Source organism: Natrix helvetica (genome assembly GCF_964273705.1).
Source record: "Natrix helvetica genome assembly, chromosome: 7".
NCBI classification, from domain to species: domain Eukaryota; kingdom Metazoa; phylum Chordata; class Lepidosauria; order Squamata; family Natricidae; genus Natrix; species Natrix helvetica.
Window position 1 is genome coordinate 56,088,040 of NC_138558.1, and position 18,771 is coordinate 56,106,810.

The following is an 18,771-nucleotide window of genomic DNA, read 5'->3' on the forward strand; positions in this document are numbered from 1 at the left end:
AAAGCGTTTCCATGACTACTATCAACTTGAGAAGGGAGGAAAATACCATGCATACCTTTGGCCAGAGTAAAAAGTCTCATATTCTTGTAACTGGGATGTGAATGCACATGTCCAGAACGCTACCGTAATGTCCTGTTGGAGAATGTGATTGATGATTTCAGGCAGAGGGGAGGGGACACAGGGGTAAAGTTCAGATGCCATTAAGTAGGATTTAGTTTCAGCTCCACAGAAGTCCGTGCCAAGATGTTAGTCCTAATAAATGAATGGTTTTTTTTGAACTTTGTCTCGAGGCTCGTAAATTAATTAGGTCAGCTCTTGGAAACTTCACACCTACCCTGTTCAACTTTCATTGTATCAATACTATCATTAGTTTTGGAATATCTATTTAATGTATTTAAACTGGAGATAATTATTTGCCTTGCCCCATAGGAGCAGTGCAATGAATGTATTTAATTCAGCGAAGTGGAACTGTCAAATGCAGTCTAATTCCTTTGAAGTAGAAATTCTGTTTAATCCATTTAGCCCAAGTTTCCAAATTGCTTTGTTTATAAGTGCAAGAATGCTTTACTATTAACATTAAAATGAAAATGCTACCTGAAAAAATGGTTTGCTATTTTTTTGCTAATAATATATACCGAAGAATGGAATATTATCTTATATTCAGGTCATTTGGGAAAAAATACCAACATTCTTAGAACTTCACCTGGTGACAAATTCTGTATTTTTTTGCATACCAAAATTATAAAAATAACTCCAAATCTGATTATTTGTTCAGATTAATGACAGAAGTTGGAATGTGTTTAAGACTATCTGAGGGAGGATGTTTGCTATTAAGTAAACATTTGGGTGAAGTGAGTATTTGAGAACTCCGAACAAGTGCCAAATCAGATAATTATCTTTTATATATTATTGCAGTTCCTGCTGTATAAAAGCAGAGCAGGTACATATTAAGATGTTGCTATATCTTTAGAGAAACAAAAAAGTATTTCTTTTCAATCTTATCTATGCATTAACCTTTCTGTGGCCAGACATTTGCCTTAGGCAATCTACAGTACTAATACTCCTTTTTCCTGTTTCCAAATATTGTTTTAACAATTGGAGAAAATTTGCTCATTTAGGCAAATACAACCAGATAGAACTGAATACTTTGCTCTTTCCTACATTATCACTGAAAATTCAGCAAACAAAAAAACTGTTGTGGCTTTATATTATTTATTAATTTACATTCCAAGACACAACTCCAACAAACATTAAAATATGCAGCAGTTAAAAATTAATATACATAAAATACAAAGAACCCAAAACAACAAACTGTGTGAGTAAATTTAATGGTAAGTGAGATAGATCTATGCGGTGAAGAGATGCTGGGTACGGAATTGTCCAGTAGGGAATTGTCAGTTAAGAGAGGGCATAGACTGCAGCTGGATAGTGGGTGGAGAAGAGATGCAGAATAAAACTACCCTAGGTTCAGATGGCAGAAGCTTTCAGACTTTAAAGGCTTTATTAATGCAGCAAAATAGAACAAAGTTCATCTGCTAATGTTTCCTGTCTGGTCTACCTGGTAAGGCTGACAAAAAGCCACTAGTCAATTCATATCAACGGAAGATACAAATAAAAAGTGGTCACTGCTTTTGATGCTTTTAGAAATTGGTCATTTAAAAGAAAACAATGACTTCCTCCTAATGAGGAAAATTAAACTGTAATAATTAGGATTATAATTGTGAATTATCATTGTGTGTAGAGTGAACATTTTAATAGAACATGGGACATAGATTCAACCTCTGCATTTGAGCATATACAAATACAATTTTCTTATGGGAAAATGATAATCAGGCATGATCTCAGAAAATAGCTACAGAGAGTCCAGTAAGTTAGATCAATATATTAGAGATGGAGAATTTTACCCTTCTGGTCTGATATGTAAATCGCAGACCCTGTTTGAGGTCTGCCAAAATTTTATTAAGATCAAAAGTAAGTGAATCTGGAGTTGTCAGATCACAATATAGGCGTTCCTCATTTAATGACTATTTATTCAGGGACTGTTCAACTTGCAATGTGCCAAATTAAATTGACCACTAATCAAAGTTCTGGTTGTTACAGAGACTTGAATCATGTGGTTGCCATTTGCAACCTTCTTTCCAGTTACTGACAAGCAAAGACAATGGGGAAGCTGGCAGGAAGTTGCAAATAGTGACAATGTGACATTTTTACTTATCAACAGCAACTGGATTTGTCAGAATTGCCATTCTAGGGATACATTCATTTTTTTTAGATCCCTAGCTTGAACAGAGTCAAAGACTGAAATTTCCTAATAGATACCGTGTTTCCCCAAAAATAAGACAGGGCCTTATTTTCTTTTGATCCCTGAAATAAGCACTTGGTCTTATTTTTGGGGAGGTCTTATTATTTTTGAGGTGCAGGAGGCAGCAAGCGTGGTCACCTTATGGCTGCTTCTGTGTTGCAATATTTTTAGGCCGGGTTTATTTTCGGAGGACGACTTATTTTAGCACATGCACTCAAAAGCCCGATTGGTCTTATTATCCAGGAGTTCTTATTGTTGGGGAAACAGGGTAGTAAATAATATCTAATACCAATAATTAGATAATATATGGGTATCATACAGGAACATATCTTTCATATTTTATTTCTCTTTTCATTTTATTAGCTTCCTTAAAGAGTAAGTTTGTAAATAGTTGTCACAGTAGCCAACTACTTACTATTTGCATGAAAGGATAGATATAAACAGGTATGACATCCTTCCAACAGATGAATAAAATTATCTAGTAATGTATGTATGTGTTTGTTTGTTTATTATTTATTTTACCAGTCATTTGCTTTGAGAAGATTATTACAAATCATTTTTCAGAAAACACTGCTGGGCTTATGGTAAATGATAGTACTGAACTGATCATGGTTTATTGCCTTTAAGACATATTTTTTCTTCCATGACATGTAATTTGTAACTTGTAAGTTACAATTGCAACTTATAACTTTATAGATCTTCAGTATTTTCAGAAAATTCAAAATTCTAGGCTTTGGATAATTCTGCCATTTCATGAATTCTGCCATTTCTACATAGAAATTAACATTAAGTATTCAAATTAAAATTTTCTTTTCTTTTAGTTTTAATATTTAAGAATAACACAAACTATTTGAGTAAAAGTATAATCAGAATTTGTTGTTGCACCAGATGATGTGCAACAGAGGATTTTAAAAAAATGCATTGACTGCAATTTAATTACAGTGCTTTATCAGTTGGGGATTAAGAAATGTATTAGCATTGCATTCTAATTTTGTACTTTCCAAATTAATGTATGTACTATGGCACAGTTATCTTACACTTTTCTGGAGTTATGATTTAAGAAGTAATACATAAATGTTTTATAGAAAACTGCAGAAAAGGTGTAAGTAGTAAAAAAATACTAATATATCTAAAGACGGCTATTGTAAAAATTTCTACAAGCATTCATATGAGTATTGGTGGAAACAATAGGAAGTTTAATAAACAAACAAAAAAAATAGGAACATTTCATAAAATAAAACAGTTATGCACTATTATTTAGTGGGTATTTGGACCCAATAATAATCTAGTTCAAGAACACTTCACAGCATTAGAACAGTTGAAATACTAAGGCATCTCACCTCTGAGGCACTCCATATTCCACCTAACAACCTGCAGACTTTTAACAAATGCTTTGGAGAGACCAGGGATGGGGGCTTGTGATTCATTTAATATCTCCTGAGTTTGACCGTAACCGGTAGGCTCCATTGCAATCATAACTTGAGGACCAACTATATCAAACTTTTAAACATAATGTACATGTATAACAATTACAAATAAGTCTTCAAAATGTGTTGTGAGAAATATGTTGTACGTTAAGCATGATGAAACTAAAATCAAATGTATTTCCTGAAAGGAACATAATCTCAAATTTAATCCTAATACCAAGATAATTAGATAAAAGATGATATAAATAGTTCCTCTGCATTGCCAACCATGGTTTTCAACTCCTATTCAATATAATTAAATAGCTCTCAACAAGAAAGTGAAATGGAATACCCTATTCTTATTTTACACTTGTTTATTTTTAACTAATCCACACTATATTACAATATAAGAAATTCATTTGGTTGAGCTCAACTAACACTAACAGATATAAGTGTGCAACAAGATTTATCTACCGACACAAATATTTGATTTAAGCCATTATTTGTGCTGACAACACACATTCCTACACACATATACATACACTCACATAAACATAATGTGTTTATATGTGTGGATGAATGTATTTATGGTTGTGGATGTATGCTGTATCTCTTTCAATTTTTAATATAATATATTCAGGTGATGGAAAAAGACAGAGGTGTCTTTAAAAGTTGCAGATGGCACATGCCATGAAAGACCCTTGGAAAATAAATCTGAAACACTGCCACAATGTCACTAAATATATCTGAGACAAATATGATTCTTTTTCAAGAGACATCCTTCCACTTACTGAAGAATTACTTGAATAAATTATTAAGTATTCAGTTCAGATACAAAATGAACAAAAGAGCTATAGCTATTCTGTGCAGTTTTATCAGATTTTTTTCTTTGAGAATATTTTCCCTACTTGCAAAACTCATGCAAAATAAAACTAGTAACCTAGCTGTCAGGCTCTGTTTTGCTATTTGCTTTCGGCTGCTACTGAAATGGGGACGGGGGCCCTGGTATTTGGGAGGGAAAGCTTACCAACTTTTGCCAAAAGCACCAAAAACTGGTTCAATGACCGTGGGATTACTGTGCTTGATTGGCCTCTCCATTCTTCCTCCATAATCTGGGGCCTTGGTTTCCAAATGAGATGCAAAAGTTGCTCTCATCAGAAAAGAGGACTTTGGACCACTGAGCAACAGGACTTTGGACCACTGTGCTTCATTAAGACCAGGGTCAACGCAGCCATCTACCAGGATATTTTGGAGTACTTCATGCTTCCTTCTGCAGACGAGATTTAAGGGGATGCTGACTTCATTTTCCAGCTGCCCACACTGCCAAAAGCACCAAAACCTGGTTCAATGACTGTTGGATTACTGTGCTTGATTGGCCAGCAAACTCGCCTGACCTGAACCCCATAGAGAATCTATGGGGCATTGCCAAGAGAAAGATGAGAGACATGAGACCGAACAATGCAGAAGAGCTGAAGGCCGTTATTGAAGCATCCTGGTCTTCCATAACACCTCAGCAATGCCACAGGTTGATATTGTTCTATGTACAATCCTTGTTTTATTATAATAGCTTCCATGCCAAGCCGCATTGAGGCAGTAATTGCTGCAAAAGGGGCTCAAACCAAGTACTGAGTACATATACATGCTTATACTTTTCAGAGGTCCGATATTGTTCTATGTACAATCCTTGTTTTATTGATTGCATGTAATATTCTAATTTTCTGCGATGGTGGATTTGGGGTTTTCATGAGCTGTAAACCATAATCATCACAATTATGACAAATCACGGCTTGAACTATCTTGCTTTGCATGTAATGAATCTTATCTCATATATTAGTTTCACCTTTTAAGTTACATTACTAAAATAAATGAACATTTGCACAACCTTCTAACTTTTTGAGTTTCACCTGTATATTAATGCAGTGTATTACTGCTATTATATCTTTTATATCTATTGATTTCTAATGTTCCAAATTATTAGAAACAATAAACCTCTGATCTTAAGAATTATCGCTTGTGTTGCTGCCTTTGTTTCCTATTGGAATTTTCTTATGACGCATTAGACATTCTGGGGTCTAATTGTTCAACAACATTCTTATGCTGATCTACTTAGAATTATAGTGCTAATATTTTTTAAAGTTTTGAAAAAAAGGGAAATCAACTTTGTTATTCTACAACTACTTGGTTGTGATAAATGTAAGTGGTTAATTTTATGCAATTGCCTCAAGTTAAGAATTAAGTGTTAAGCCAATAATAATTACCCACTACAAAATTATTGTCTCACTGAATGAGTGTCTAATACATGCAGAAAGGTGAAATTATCTGACAAAATACATTTCAAATTAGTGTGGCCTTTCAGAAGCTTCTTGTATTTCCACGTTTCATCTCAGCTTCCATGGAAAAGGCTAAGCAGAATGTCTGTAAAGACGTTTTGGCATAATCTTGAATGACAAATGACATACTACCAGGTGCCAAGATAGGCAGGGGAATATAGTCACCCCCACTTTCAGCTTTAACTGGAGTAACTTTGTTCTCAGTGCCCTGAATAATTAAAACTCTTTTGGCAATCAGTCATGCATTCCTTAATGGCACCCAAGGCATCAAATATCCCATTCACCAGCTCCTCCACAAGTAACAATAGACTTTACTACACTGGGTGTTCTATGCCAAGTTGTAAATGACATAATTTAAACTAAACAAGTCACTAGAACAAATATTACCCAGACTCAAAATGGAATGTTTTATTGGGTTTGTTTACATAATATATAGTTGCTAGGTAAACCTGATAAGTACTTGAGATAGATTTGAGATAGACTTTCTTAACATAATTTTTGCCAAGTGACTTCCATTTTTGCAAAAAAAAAAAATTAGCATTAAAAATACCTTCATGAAGTCCAGAATGAAAACTTTTTTTTGAAAATAAAACACACGGGCAGGCAAAAATATTTGTAGAATTTATAAAAATATATTCTAATGATCCAAAACTATGTATCTGAAGAAATACAATAACCTGATATCTGGATTTGTCATTTTTACAATATTACTGTATATGTCTTCTGCATTTAGTGTTAAACAGATAATGGTGTATGCATCATACCTGCATATAGGTAAAAATAAATATATAATTTTACAAATGGACACATTTCTTTTAATAATCAAAATTTTGGTAATTTATTTTATTGAAGCAAATATCACGACTGTCTAGAACAATTAAATATGTTATAGAATTAAAACAAAATCACTTTTGACCGACATTTAATTTAGCACAATTCTTCTCCATGTGGGGCTTATAATAAATATAATTCCCCACTGTTTTATTTCAAGTTTTTATCATCTTTCCTTCTGCTGATGCATCCAGAATTTCCTGTTCTTGAAAAATCCTAGCCTAAAGGGATTTTTCATGATTTAAAACCAACTAATGAAAATGTACAGATAAGGTTATTTTTTTTAAAAAAAGGTTTTCTCCGCAGAAGTGATTTTTAAAAACTTTTTAAAATTGAAATCAAACCTTCAAACTTTCACTATATTCAGTATGTAAAATTTAAGCATTTCAGTTCAGTAACAAACTAAAATATAATAACTGTTTATGTTATGTGATATTAGTCATAGAAAAGTATATACACTATTCTCAGAAGAAAGAACGTTGGTCTTACCTGAACGTTTTTTTCGGGAGAGTGGAGGGAGGGGTCACTGAAGGGTTATTACAGCCTGATTGGTCCATTTGACTGAGAGAAAACTTCTTAGCCTTCGGCTTCTCCCGTTGGCTCCCAGTTTCCGCGATGTCAGGTCAGCGTCTGCATGATGTAAGAAGACAAGGGAAAGCCGCCCCGGGCCACCCGATCCTACCCCTCCCAGACCCTGTCTATCTAACTAGGGTGGGAGAGTGACCCCTCCCTCCACTCTCCCGAAAAAAACGTTCAGGTAAGACCAACGTTCTTTTTCCAGTAGAGTGGAGGGAGGGGTCACTGAAGGGACATACCCACGCTACGTCCCAGGGAGGGGAGACTGGGTCTCAGGGGGAGGATCGGCCACCACCCGCTGGAGAACCCTCCGCCCAAAGGATGCCTCAGCCGAGGCATAAGCGTCCAGGCGGTAGTGTCTTATGAAAGGAGTAGGGGAGGCCCAGGTGGCCGCGCGACAGATGTCCTCGAAGGGCGCCCTTGTGGCCCAGGCCGCTGAGGAGGCCGCACTACGAGTAGAGTGAGCCGTAATCCCCGACGGGGGAGATTTGCCTGAGGCTCCATAGGCCTCAACGATGGCCAACCTGATCCACCTCCCAATAGTTGAAGACGAGACCTTATTGCCTAGGGAACCTGGGTGAAACGAGACAAACAACGCCTCGGTCTTACGAATGCCTTCCGTCCGTTTCAGATAAATACGGAGGGCCCTGCGTACATCCAACCGATGCCACGCCTGTTCTCTCTCCCTTGTTGGATTGGGGCAAAAATTTGGTAGGACAATTTCCTGGGCCCTATGAAAAAGAGTATTGACCTTCGGTATGAACGAAGGATCTAAACGCAATACCACCCTATCCTGGTGAATCATGCAAAGGTCGCTTCTAACAGAAAGGGCCCCCAGCTCAGAGATACGCCTGGCCGATGTAATGGCCACTAAAAATACTACCTTCAGTGATAGGAGGCGCATGTGGACCGACCTGAGCGGTTCAAAGGGAGACCCCGTCAGTGCCTTCAGGACGATGGTAAGGTCCCATGTAGGGAACCTATGGACCGGAGGCGGACGGATGTTGGCCGCCCCTTTAAGGAACCTCTTCACCAACGGAGAGCGAGAGAGGGTAGAGGGACCCTCCCCTCCCAATATAGTGGATAGGGCCGCTACCTGTCGCCTGAGGGTATTATGGGACAACCCATCCTCTAATCCTTTTTGAAGAAATTCTAGAACGTCTGGAACCGTGGCCCTGGCTGGATCCACCCCCCTGGGGCTACACCACTTCGCGAAGGCCGACCAGGTGGCGTTATAGATCCTCACTGTGGACGGTTTCCTAGCTGCCTCTAAGGTGGCTATGACCCCCGATGACAGCTTCCTCCGTTTCAGCAATCCCCTCTCAAGAGCCACGCGGTCAGATGCAGCCACTGCGGCTCTGGGTGAACTAAGACCCCCTGATACAAGACTACCTCTTCCGGTGGAATTCTCCAGGGATCTACGACCGAGAGCTGGACCAGGTCCGCAAACCATGGTCTCCTCGGCCAATATGGGGCTAACAGAATGACGGAAGCCCTCTCTGTGACTACCTTCCGAATGGTTCTGGGAGTGAGGGGAAGGGGAGGGAAGGCGTAGAGGAGACCCGGAGGCCACCGGATCCTGAGAGCATCCGCTCCTTCTGCAGCTGGGGTCTTGAATCTGGTGAAAAATCTCGGCAGCTGCGTGTTGCTGGGGGAGGCAAACAGGTCCACAAGGGGGTTGCCGAACCTGAGGCAGATCTTTCGAAACAACTCTGGATCTAGCTGCCACTCGCCGTTGTCCAGAGTCGCCCGGCTCAACCAGTCTGCCTGGTGATTGGACGTCCCCGCAATATGTTCTGCCGCAATGGAGGCCAAGTGTCTCTCCGCCCATAGGCCTAATGTCTGTGCCTCCCGCCAGAGGGCTCGGGAGTGAGTCCCGCCTTGCCGATTTACATGAGCTTTCGTCGCTACATTGTCCGTAAGTAGTAGGACATGTCGCCCCTGTAGCTGGCGGTTGAAAGTCCGGAGGGCCAGTCTCGCGGCCTTGAGTTCGAGCCAATTTATATTGTGTCTGAGGTCCGAGGCAGTCCAACGTCCCTGGGCCATGTCGGACCCCATCACGGCCCCCCAGCCGTAAAGGCTCGCGTCCGTCGTGACTTGTACTCTCTCCGGCTCCCAAATAGAGGCCCCCTGTCGCAATGCTGGGGACATCCACCACTTGAGCGAGCGTCTCACTTCCGACGTTAAGCGAAGCGGTCGTAGAGAGTTGCTCAACATTCTCCTTTGGGCTGGTATTAAGGCCCACTGAAGGGGACGCAGATGCAGGCGGGCCCAGGGAACTATCCCTATGCAGGATACCATCTTCCCCAGGAGTCGTGATAATGTCAGGGTGGAAACGGACCTTTTTGTCCTGATTGACCTGATCAACTGCGTCAGACTGTCTAAGCGGTCTGGGGACAGGCGGACCCACCCCGACTGGGAATCTATCACTGTCCCTAGGTGCAGAATCTGTCTGGATGGGGATAGATGGCTCTTGGGGAAATTCACTGAGAAGCCTAGTGTCTGGAGCCATTGGATGGTCAGCTGGAGGTCTGCCCTGGCCCTGGGAAGAGACCCTGCCTGCACTAAGACGTCATCCAGGTAACACTGGAGCCTGACTGGGATGGATCTCAGGTAAGCGGCCAGTGCCGCCAGGACTTTGGTGAACGTCCGAGGGGCCGAGGCCAGGCCGAATGGCAGGGCCCGGTACTGATAGTGTCTGCCTTTGTGGGAAAATCTCAGAAATTGACGGTGAGACCGAAGGATGGGGATGTGTAGGTAGGCCTCCGTCAGGTCTACCGAGGCCATGTAATCCCCCTTTCGAATGCCCTGCAAGATTGATTTTAGGGAGGCCATCTTGAGGCGCCTGTAAACTAGATACTGATTCAGGCGCTTCAGGTCGAGAATAGCCCTCCAACCCCCCGAGGCCTTCGGGACTACAAATAGATTTGAATAGTAGCCCCGCCCCCTCTCCGTTTCCGGAACGACCTCCACCGCTCTGATTTCCAGAAGGTGTGAAACGGCGAGGTCCATGAGATGACGGCGTTCCGGATCCCGGGATGGGGAGAAAACTTTGAAGCGCCTCGGGGGATAGGAGAGGAACTCTAACCTTAGGCCGTGGCGAATGGTCGCCCGGACCCAACCGTCTGTTGTAATCTGGTCCCACTTGTCCGCATATAATGCCAGGCGGCCGCCTATGGGATGACTCGGATTTGAGTCATTTCCCTCTGCGGAAGGGGCGGCCGCCCCCCCCGCGAAAGGGCCGCTTGGACTGAGACTGGTATCTGGAGCGGTCTTGGAAGCCTTGTCTATTGAATGGCCTATCCTGCCTGTACTGTTGGAAACGGGACTCCTGGTCCCTGTCATAGTTTCTGAAAGGAGGCCTGCGATATGGGTGACTGCGTGTCTCGGATTTCTTAGTGGAAGTAGGCATTACCTTTTTCTTTTCCTTATTCTCCACTAGAATTGGGTCTAGGGCAGACCCAAACAAATTTGGACCCGTGAAGGGGGCAGCTATCAAATCCCATTTGGCTTTATTATCGATCTGCCAATTTCTAAGCCAAAGGAGCCGGCGTGAGGCCACAGAGGTGGCCAAGGCGCTGGAGCCAAAACGCATGGCATCCAAGGTCGCGTCGGCCGAATACTGGCAGGCCGCCATAATTTTGGTCAGATCTTGATGGATTCGATCATCCTGGATCGGGATACGATCCTGGAGTTGGCGGAGCCACATCACTGTTGTGCGATTAAAATACGAGGCGGCAGCCGCCGCCCGCATTGCCCAAGCGGAAGCCTTATAATTTTTCCGCAGGGTAAGCTCCGCCCTCTTATCCTCCGGCTTAAGTTTGTCCGCAGCATCCCCGGAGACCACCGGGGAGGATGAGACCAGGGCAGCTATGGGTTGGTCTATAGCCGGAAGTTGAATTGCCTGTAAAAAGGCCTTCTCCATATTATAAGCCCGCCTATCATTGCTGCCAGGAGGGGAAAAATTCGAAGGTCGGGCCCACTGACTGGTGGCCACCTCCAAGAACAGAGGAGGAGCAGGGATCTCCTCCTTGTTGGTGGCCGTGTTTGAGAACATCACCATGTCTGGGTCCCTGGGCGGGGGCACTGTGGGGTCCCCTGTGCCCACCTTGGTGGTTCTCCTAGCCTTCTTCAGTAGGGGTTTAAACATGGCCTGAATGAATAAGTTAGAAGAGGTGGGCTGATCAGTGGCCGCATCCTCTTCCTCAGAGAAACCCCAGTCGTCTTGACGACCGGCCTCCCCCCTAGAAGAGACCTCGCTCATGAGGGAGGGGGAAGAATTCCTAGACCTGGCCCTGCTGAACGGAGTAATCCTATTATGCCGGGAAGGTCTGTCTCTTTGAGCTATTCCCCTGGAAATGGCTGCAGAAATTAATCTTTTTATATTTTCAGGGAGGTGTTCTAGATTCTCCTCGTCATAATCAGAATCATAGTCATGAGGAATTGAATCCCTGTGGGATCTCCTACCACGGGAGGGGCCTGCAGAGGGGCCCTCTAAAGGATCATTTCTATCCAAGCCCCCTGTCCCAGGGGAAGTTGGGGGAGGGGGAGAAGCCCCCCGTTTTTCACTCCTAACAGATCTGGATGAAGGGGAAGAGGGAGAGGAAGGGCTGAACCCCCTGTTGACAGAAGGGGAATGACTATGAGCCTCAGGTCTGGGAGATCTAGATCTAGGTCTGGGATCCCTGACCTTCTTCTTTTCTGCCCTCTCAATCGCTTTCTCGATTGCCCTGGAACGCCTAAGCTCATCCCTTTGTAGGGCTCTGGAGGGGCGATCCTCCGCAGAAGGCCTAGAAACACGAGGCCTGGCTGGGGCAGTGGGGCCTGACTTATCTTCCTGGGCCTGGGGAGTTGCGGTTTGAACTGCCTCAGATCTCGCTGCCATCGCCCCACTCACGTGCTCTGATGATTATAGAAGAAGAAGCAGTCGCAGCTAGAAGCCTCTTGCTGGGAGAAACTCTCAACTTGAGCTTTGAATAATGACGGAGGCTCGGTAGAGGGTGGAAGGGCTAGGCCCAACACGTGTTCAAAATGGCCGCCGCTGAGGCTTGCTGGTCTTCTTCTCGAGCGGCCGTTTAAAATGGCGCCCGAGCCTGCCGCTTGCCTCCCCCGCACCTTGTAGGACTCGCCGTTTAAAAAGGCAAGTGATCTCGGCCCTTTAGCTACTTCCGCCGGTCTTCACGCCCGGCAAGAGCCGCTGGCGCTCCGGTCTCGTTCACGCGCCGCCGCCGAGGGCACCGCCGACTCGGTAGAGACGGCGCGGTCTCGTTTAATGACTGCCGGTCTTCACGCGCGGCAAAGGGCCGCCGGCGCTGCGGCTTCAAGGCAAGGAAATGTTTCGGGGGAGGATAAATGAGCTGCAAGCCCCCCGGCACGCCCGAGTCACCAGGAATCAGTCGGGGGGGAAAAGAGCCCGCAGGGAGTAAGGTGGGAAGAGCTTTGCTCCGCGCTGCTTTCCCTGCCTATTTAGGACTGCGATAGCTTGTCCTATTGGGCCAGCTCTATTTTACGAAGCAATTTGTTTGATTTAAAGTGTCCAATTGAACCAATTAATTTTTCTAAATATAGTACTCACAATCACTGGGAACCAAATTTGAGTCTTTTGGACCTTGTTGACTGAGAGGAAACTGGGAGCCAACGGGAGAAGCCGAAGGCTAAGAAGTTTTCTCTCAGTCAAATGGACCAATCAGGCTGTAATAACCCTTCAGTGACCCCTCCCTCCACTCTACTGGAAAATATGTATATTACTTGACCAGATGGTTCTACCTATCAAGGCAGAGAACAGATTCTCAACAATGACATATTTTGTTTATTTATTCAACTTCTATAGCCGCCTAAAGATGTACAGAAGTTATTTAAATGTCAGCAACATAGACTGCTGGAACTACCATCAGTAAGCAAGGTCGTCATATAATTTTTCTATTAATGACTGCTTTGTTTAACAATGAAGTAGGCATTCCTCATTAGGGTTGTTAAGTGAGGACTACCTGTAATTCAAACAAATCCAAAATGCATAGTTTTGAGTAAATTTTACATTTACACTTTCCTATTTTCATAACTTGGATCCAATGTGTGACAAAACAAAGTATTTAATTTCCAAAAAGATATCTGTTTAATTAAGAGAACAGATTAATTAATGAGTTAATTAAGAAAGCAAAATCCATCTAACATGAATCAGTCAGGAATAGAAGAAAAGTAAACACGGAAGAAATGCTTAATAAGTTTCCAGCTATTGTTTTAAGTAGTCTACAATGCCATCCATTTATACTTTAATAGTACATGTAGAAGGACAATAACAAAAACGCAATCCGTCTCTTTTACATCCAATCAAATTACACCTCCTATTTAGTTCTCATTTGAGGTATTACTTCAAGATCCTCATTTAACAACCACAATTGAGACTGGCAATTCAGTCATTAAGCAAAATGGTGAAACCATGACCCTCTTTATGACATTCCTTCACTTTCCTTGGCTTTTCAGACTTGCAAACGTCATGAACGCAAGGACTGGTCACAAAGTTACTTTTTTCAAAACTATTGTAACTCCATAGAGTTGCTGCCTGCGTCGGTTGCTACACGACAACTACTTGTACTGATATTTGTCAGGCATACTTCAGTTGAATTCCTGTAATGAACCAGAGACTTCTAAATCTATAATCTATAATTCCGTGTTTGCATTAATTCTTAATTTATTTATTTATTGAATTTATATTGCCGCATATTCGCCCATGGCGACTCAAGAAGGCTTACAGTAAAACCACATTTAAAACAATAAAAACTAAAAAAAAAATCAAATAAATTAACATAGTACAATATAACAAAATCAAACACTTCCCCAACGACAGCAGATCACACAAGACATTTAATGGTTTCCATCCCGCTCTGGGTTCCCCAGGCCCGCTGCCAGAACCAGATCTTCAGCGCCTTCCAGAAGAGTATTAGAGTGGGGGCCATTCTAATCTCTGGGGGAGTGATGTTCCAGAGAGAGGGAGCCACCATGGAGAAGGCACTTCTTCTGGGTCCCACCAGGTGTATCTCCCTCAACATTCCCTGCCTTTCCACTCTGATGTGTCGGGTAGATATGACTGGCAAAAGACAGTCCCTCAGATAACCTGATTATGCTTTGAGAATCAGATACTTACTGTTGTGAGAAGATTATAATGAATATAGAATCCAGGTTCAGAAGGAAAATACTCATCAGAAACAAATCTTATCCTGATCTGGTTTCCTTTAGAGATTTGTTTTCCTGGAACAGTAGCAGAACCACACCACCGCCCTAAGACAGTGCCATCACTAGGCTCTTCCACTTCTACGAAGTCATACCTACAGCAAAATATATGTACATACATGTACATTTAATCATTGTTATATGCACACAGGAATATTTATGAATCAGAGTTAAAAACAAAGTCATGTATATATAAGTGCATACAGTAAATAGTAAAGTATTTTAAATGAACAAAAACACAAAAACAGTTAAAAAGAAAAAGGAAGTAAAAAAAAACATTTATGACCACACTGAAAAGTACTTCTTGCTGCTTCCCATGCACAGTAAATCCATAATTCTTTTATAAATGATAAATTCCAAGGTACTCAAATAAAATGCGCATTCATATCTTATGTTCTGATGATCTTACTACCAACCAATGATTACTGAATGGAATAAGCGCAATAGTCCATATTATATATGTAATTATCCATTTTATTCAGCATAATGAGATCTTTTAAGAACATTTTCCAGACTATCAATACATGTGAAAAATATTTTGTTGAATTAGTTTTGGTATTATACTTAATAACTTATGGTTAATGTTCTTAATAATGAATTTGTAATTATATTAATAACTTTATTAATGAATTATATTAATAAATCACTTTAGTTCAGAAATGTTATAAATAACAAATATTTTATTTCTTTCATATTTTATTTAACAATGATCTTTGCCTGGGTATTTAAAAAATTCTGCCAAAAATAGATGTCTTTGAGATGCAACCTGAGGTGCATCTGGAGAAAAAATTGAAATCAAAACATGTTTTAACTGAAAATATTGCCATTTCACAATTTCAAGAATCTAGATTCTTCTCGAAATAATGTTTTAGAACTTATTTGACAAGAAACCAAAATATTAATGATCTCCTTTACAAGTTAATTAAAAAGTATTTGCAATTTTCACAATGGGATTTTCTCACAATATGAATTGGTTATGTGCGTAAGGGTTACAATAATAACACTGACTCCATACCTTCCAATTGTGAATCCACCAGAAAATATACCAGAATTATTCCTAAAACTGGGCCAAGCACCTGCCAGAATATCATAAGAGTCACATAATAACTTTCTAATTTTACTACCCCCCCCCCCCCACCGGATGTGTGAAGCATATTACTTGCTGAAATAGGTCTTTAACTGTTTGCCAGAGAGGTGCTTTAGGTCTTCCAACAAAAATTTCCAAGTAGATTTTTCAATATAGATATATTTAAACATTGCTTCTGAAAAAAAAAAGGTTGGTTTTTCAAGCAATCATTGACAGTGTTGCTAGGGAATAATCAGAAATAGCAATAGCATCAACATTTCAATCCCAAAATAATTCGGTTGACAATAGGGAATTGAAAAGTATACTCTTACTAAAAAAGGATGTTAGCATTGTCATATACCTCAAATTAATTTCAATGTATAAACTTTAAATATGCTACATATATAAAAATTAGACTCATATGGAGTAGCTGATTATTAGAATAAATTAATTCACTTGATTTTATTTACATTGTTTTATGTTTCTGCCATTTAAAACATAAATAGTTAAAAGGCTTTTATATTATTTATTTATTTATTTATTTATTTTTTATTTATTTATTTATTTATTTATTTATTTATTTATTTATTTATTTATTTATTTATTTAGTGGATATTGGAAGTGGTGACCCTTTGAGAGCTGTATGCAATAAAATTTCATCTTAATATATGGCCAATTAGTGTACATTGAAATAAAGCTATTCTATTCTATTCTATTCTATTCTATTCTATTCTATTCTATTCTATTCCATTCCAAGACTGCTTTCTCAAAATCTCAGGTAAATGATTTTGTCAATTATGCATTCTAACATTCTTTAATTCTTTCCCACAATTTTTGGTTCATTTTGTATTGGTTGGCATTAATTCATTTTAAAAAATTACATGAAAATTACTATCTTATGACATACACATTTTTGATTACAATTTTCTAATGGAACACTAGAGCAAGCAAAAATGCCCAACTCATGGACAGAGGCATTTGTAATGTTCATACCCAAGGACAATACAGATAAACAGCAAATTAAAAAACTATAGGCCAATCTCGCTACTAAATGCCACTACAAAATATTTGTTACAATAATGGCGGAAAGTGTAAAAAAAAAACACTTAACAAATTTATTCCAAAATGGGTTTTTACCTAATAGGCATCTAAAAAATAATAGATGGATTATAATGCACTTATTGGAATATGATGAGGTTCACCCAGAGAAACAAGCGGCACTGATATTCGTGGATGCACAAAAAGCATTTGACAATCTAAATTGGAATTTTCTTATTAATCAACTAAATATTATGAATTTGGGAGGGGGGAAATTTACTGGAATGATTAGGGCAATTTACTCCAACCAATCAGCAAAAATAATATTAAATGGGGGATCAACAGATAAATTTAGGATAAACAAAGGGGTAAGACAGAGATCTTCTATCCCCACTTTTATTTATTTTATCACTAGAAACATTATTGATACAAATTAGGCAAAAGAGAGAAATAAGGGGATTGAGGATTAAAAAGGAAGAATACACGGTACAAGCCTTTGCAGATGATTTGGCTTTCATAATAGAAGACCCATTAGAGACAGGTATTACATTATTACAGGAAATGAGGAATTTGGTAAAGTAGCAGGGCTTAAGATAAACAAATAAAAGACTAAAACAGTAACTAAGAACCTTACTAATAGGCAAATAGAGGAACTGGAGAAGAAATTGGGGATTCAGATGGCCAAGATGATGAAATATTTAGGAATTTGGCTAAGGGCAAAGTGTTCCTCAACAAAAAGAACAATTATAATACATTAGTGCAACAATTACAAAAAGATTTGGATAATTGGGCAAAATTACAAATATCATTAATTGGGAGAATTGCAATAATTAAAATGAATATCTTACCTAAAATTCTATATCTCTTTCAAATGGTACCAATAAAATTAGGGAAAAATACTTTGTAGAATTAAACAAAATAATATTAAAATGTATCTGGTTGGGGGGGAAAGCCCACATAAACCTTAAACTTTTGCAAAATAGTAGAAATAAGGGGGGTTTTGGTCTCCCTGACTGGGAACTCTATTATTATAAAGCAGCAGTTATTTGGCTAAAAGATTGGATCAATAATAGTAGGATATTGGTAATAGAAGGTCACAACCTCCAATTGGGCTGGCACGCATTAATCTAGGAGGGGAAAAACAAAACCCACTCATACTTTTAGAGACATTTAATAAGAGATTCATTGTTGTACATCTGGGGAAAAATTAGGAAAAACTACTACATGAAAATTCCAATGTGGCTATCAACAATGGAGGTGATGATTTATCCAAACAAATTAGACCTAAACAAGACTGTGACTTACAAAGAATTATTAGATGAGCAAGGAGAATTAAAATCTGAACAGGAATTAAAAAACCAAGGAATAGACCTGGGGCGGGGGGGTGCTATCTCTAAATTAAGATACGATATAAAAAAATGTAGAATAACATGGCATTTATGGAAAACAATTGGAATTTGATAAAACAATGCAAGGGACAGGGGCGAAAACGATCAACAAAGCATACAATTACTTTCTAAGATATAAAATGGAAGAAGAAACAGTGAAGGAGACAATGATAAGTTGGGCTAGAAATTTTGGTTATAGTATTGAATTGGGATAAATTATAGGGGGGAAATTATAAATTGACGATTCAGCAGCCTATAAGGAAAACCTGTATAAAATGTTTTATCATTGGCATTTATCCCCAGTAGTATTAGCCAAAATGTTTCCAAATCGTTCATCTGAATGCTGGAGATGCGGAGATACAAACAAGGAACGTTCTATCATATGTGGTGGACCTGTACCAAAGCCAGAAAATATTGGCTTAAAATAAAGGAATGGCTGGAACAAATTACAGAACAAAAGATCGAATTGAAACCAGAATTATTTTTATTGGGCATATTAGGAGAAAAAATGCAATGATAATAAGAAAGGTACTTGAGTGTGCAGAGATGGATAGGTTCACCATGGAGTTGAAAGAGAGAGAAGATACGATAACACTGTACATATCTG

The 18,771-nt window shown here is 39.9% G+C and overlaps 1 protein-coding gene across 1 annotated transcript in view; it reads right to left on the minus strand.

The window, feature by feature from the left end:
- Positions 1-18,771, minus strand: part of PDGFC (platelet derived growth factor C) — a 160,451-nt gene that overhangs the window by 18,252 nt on the left and 123,428 nt on the right. The window contains exon 3 of the mRNA XM_081959278.1: positions 14,587-14,767. Coding sequence (XP_081815404.1) covers positions 14,587-14,767 — 181 coding nt within the window. The remainder of the gene's footprint in view (positions 1-14,586; positions 14,768-18,771) is intronic.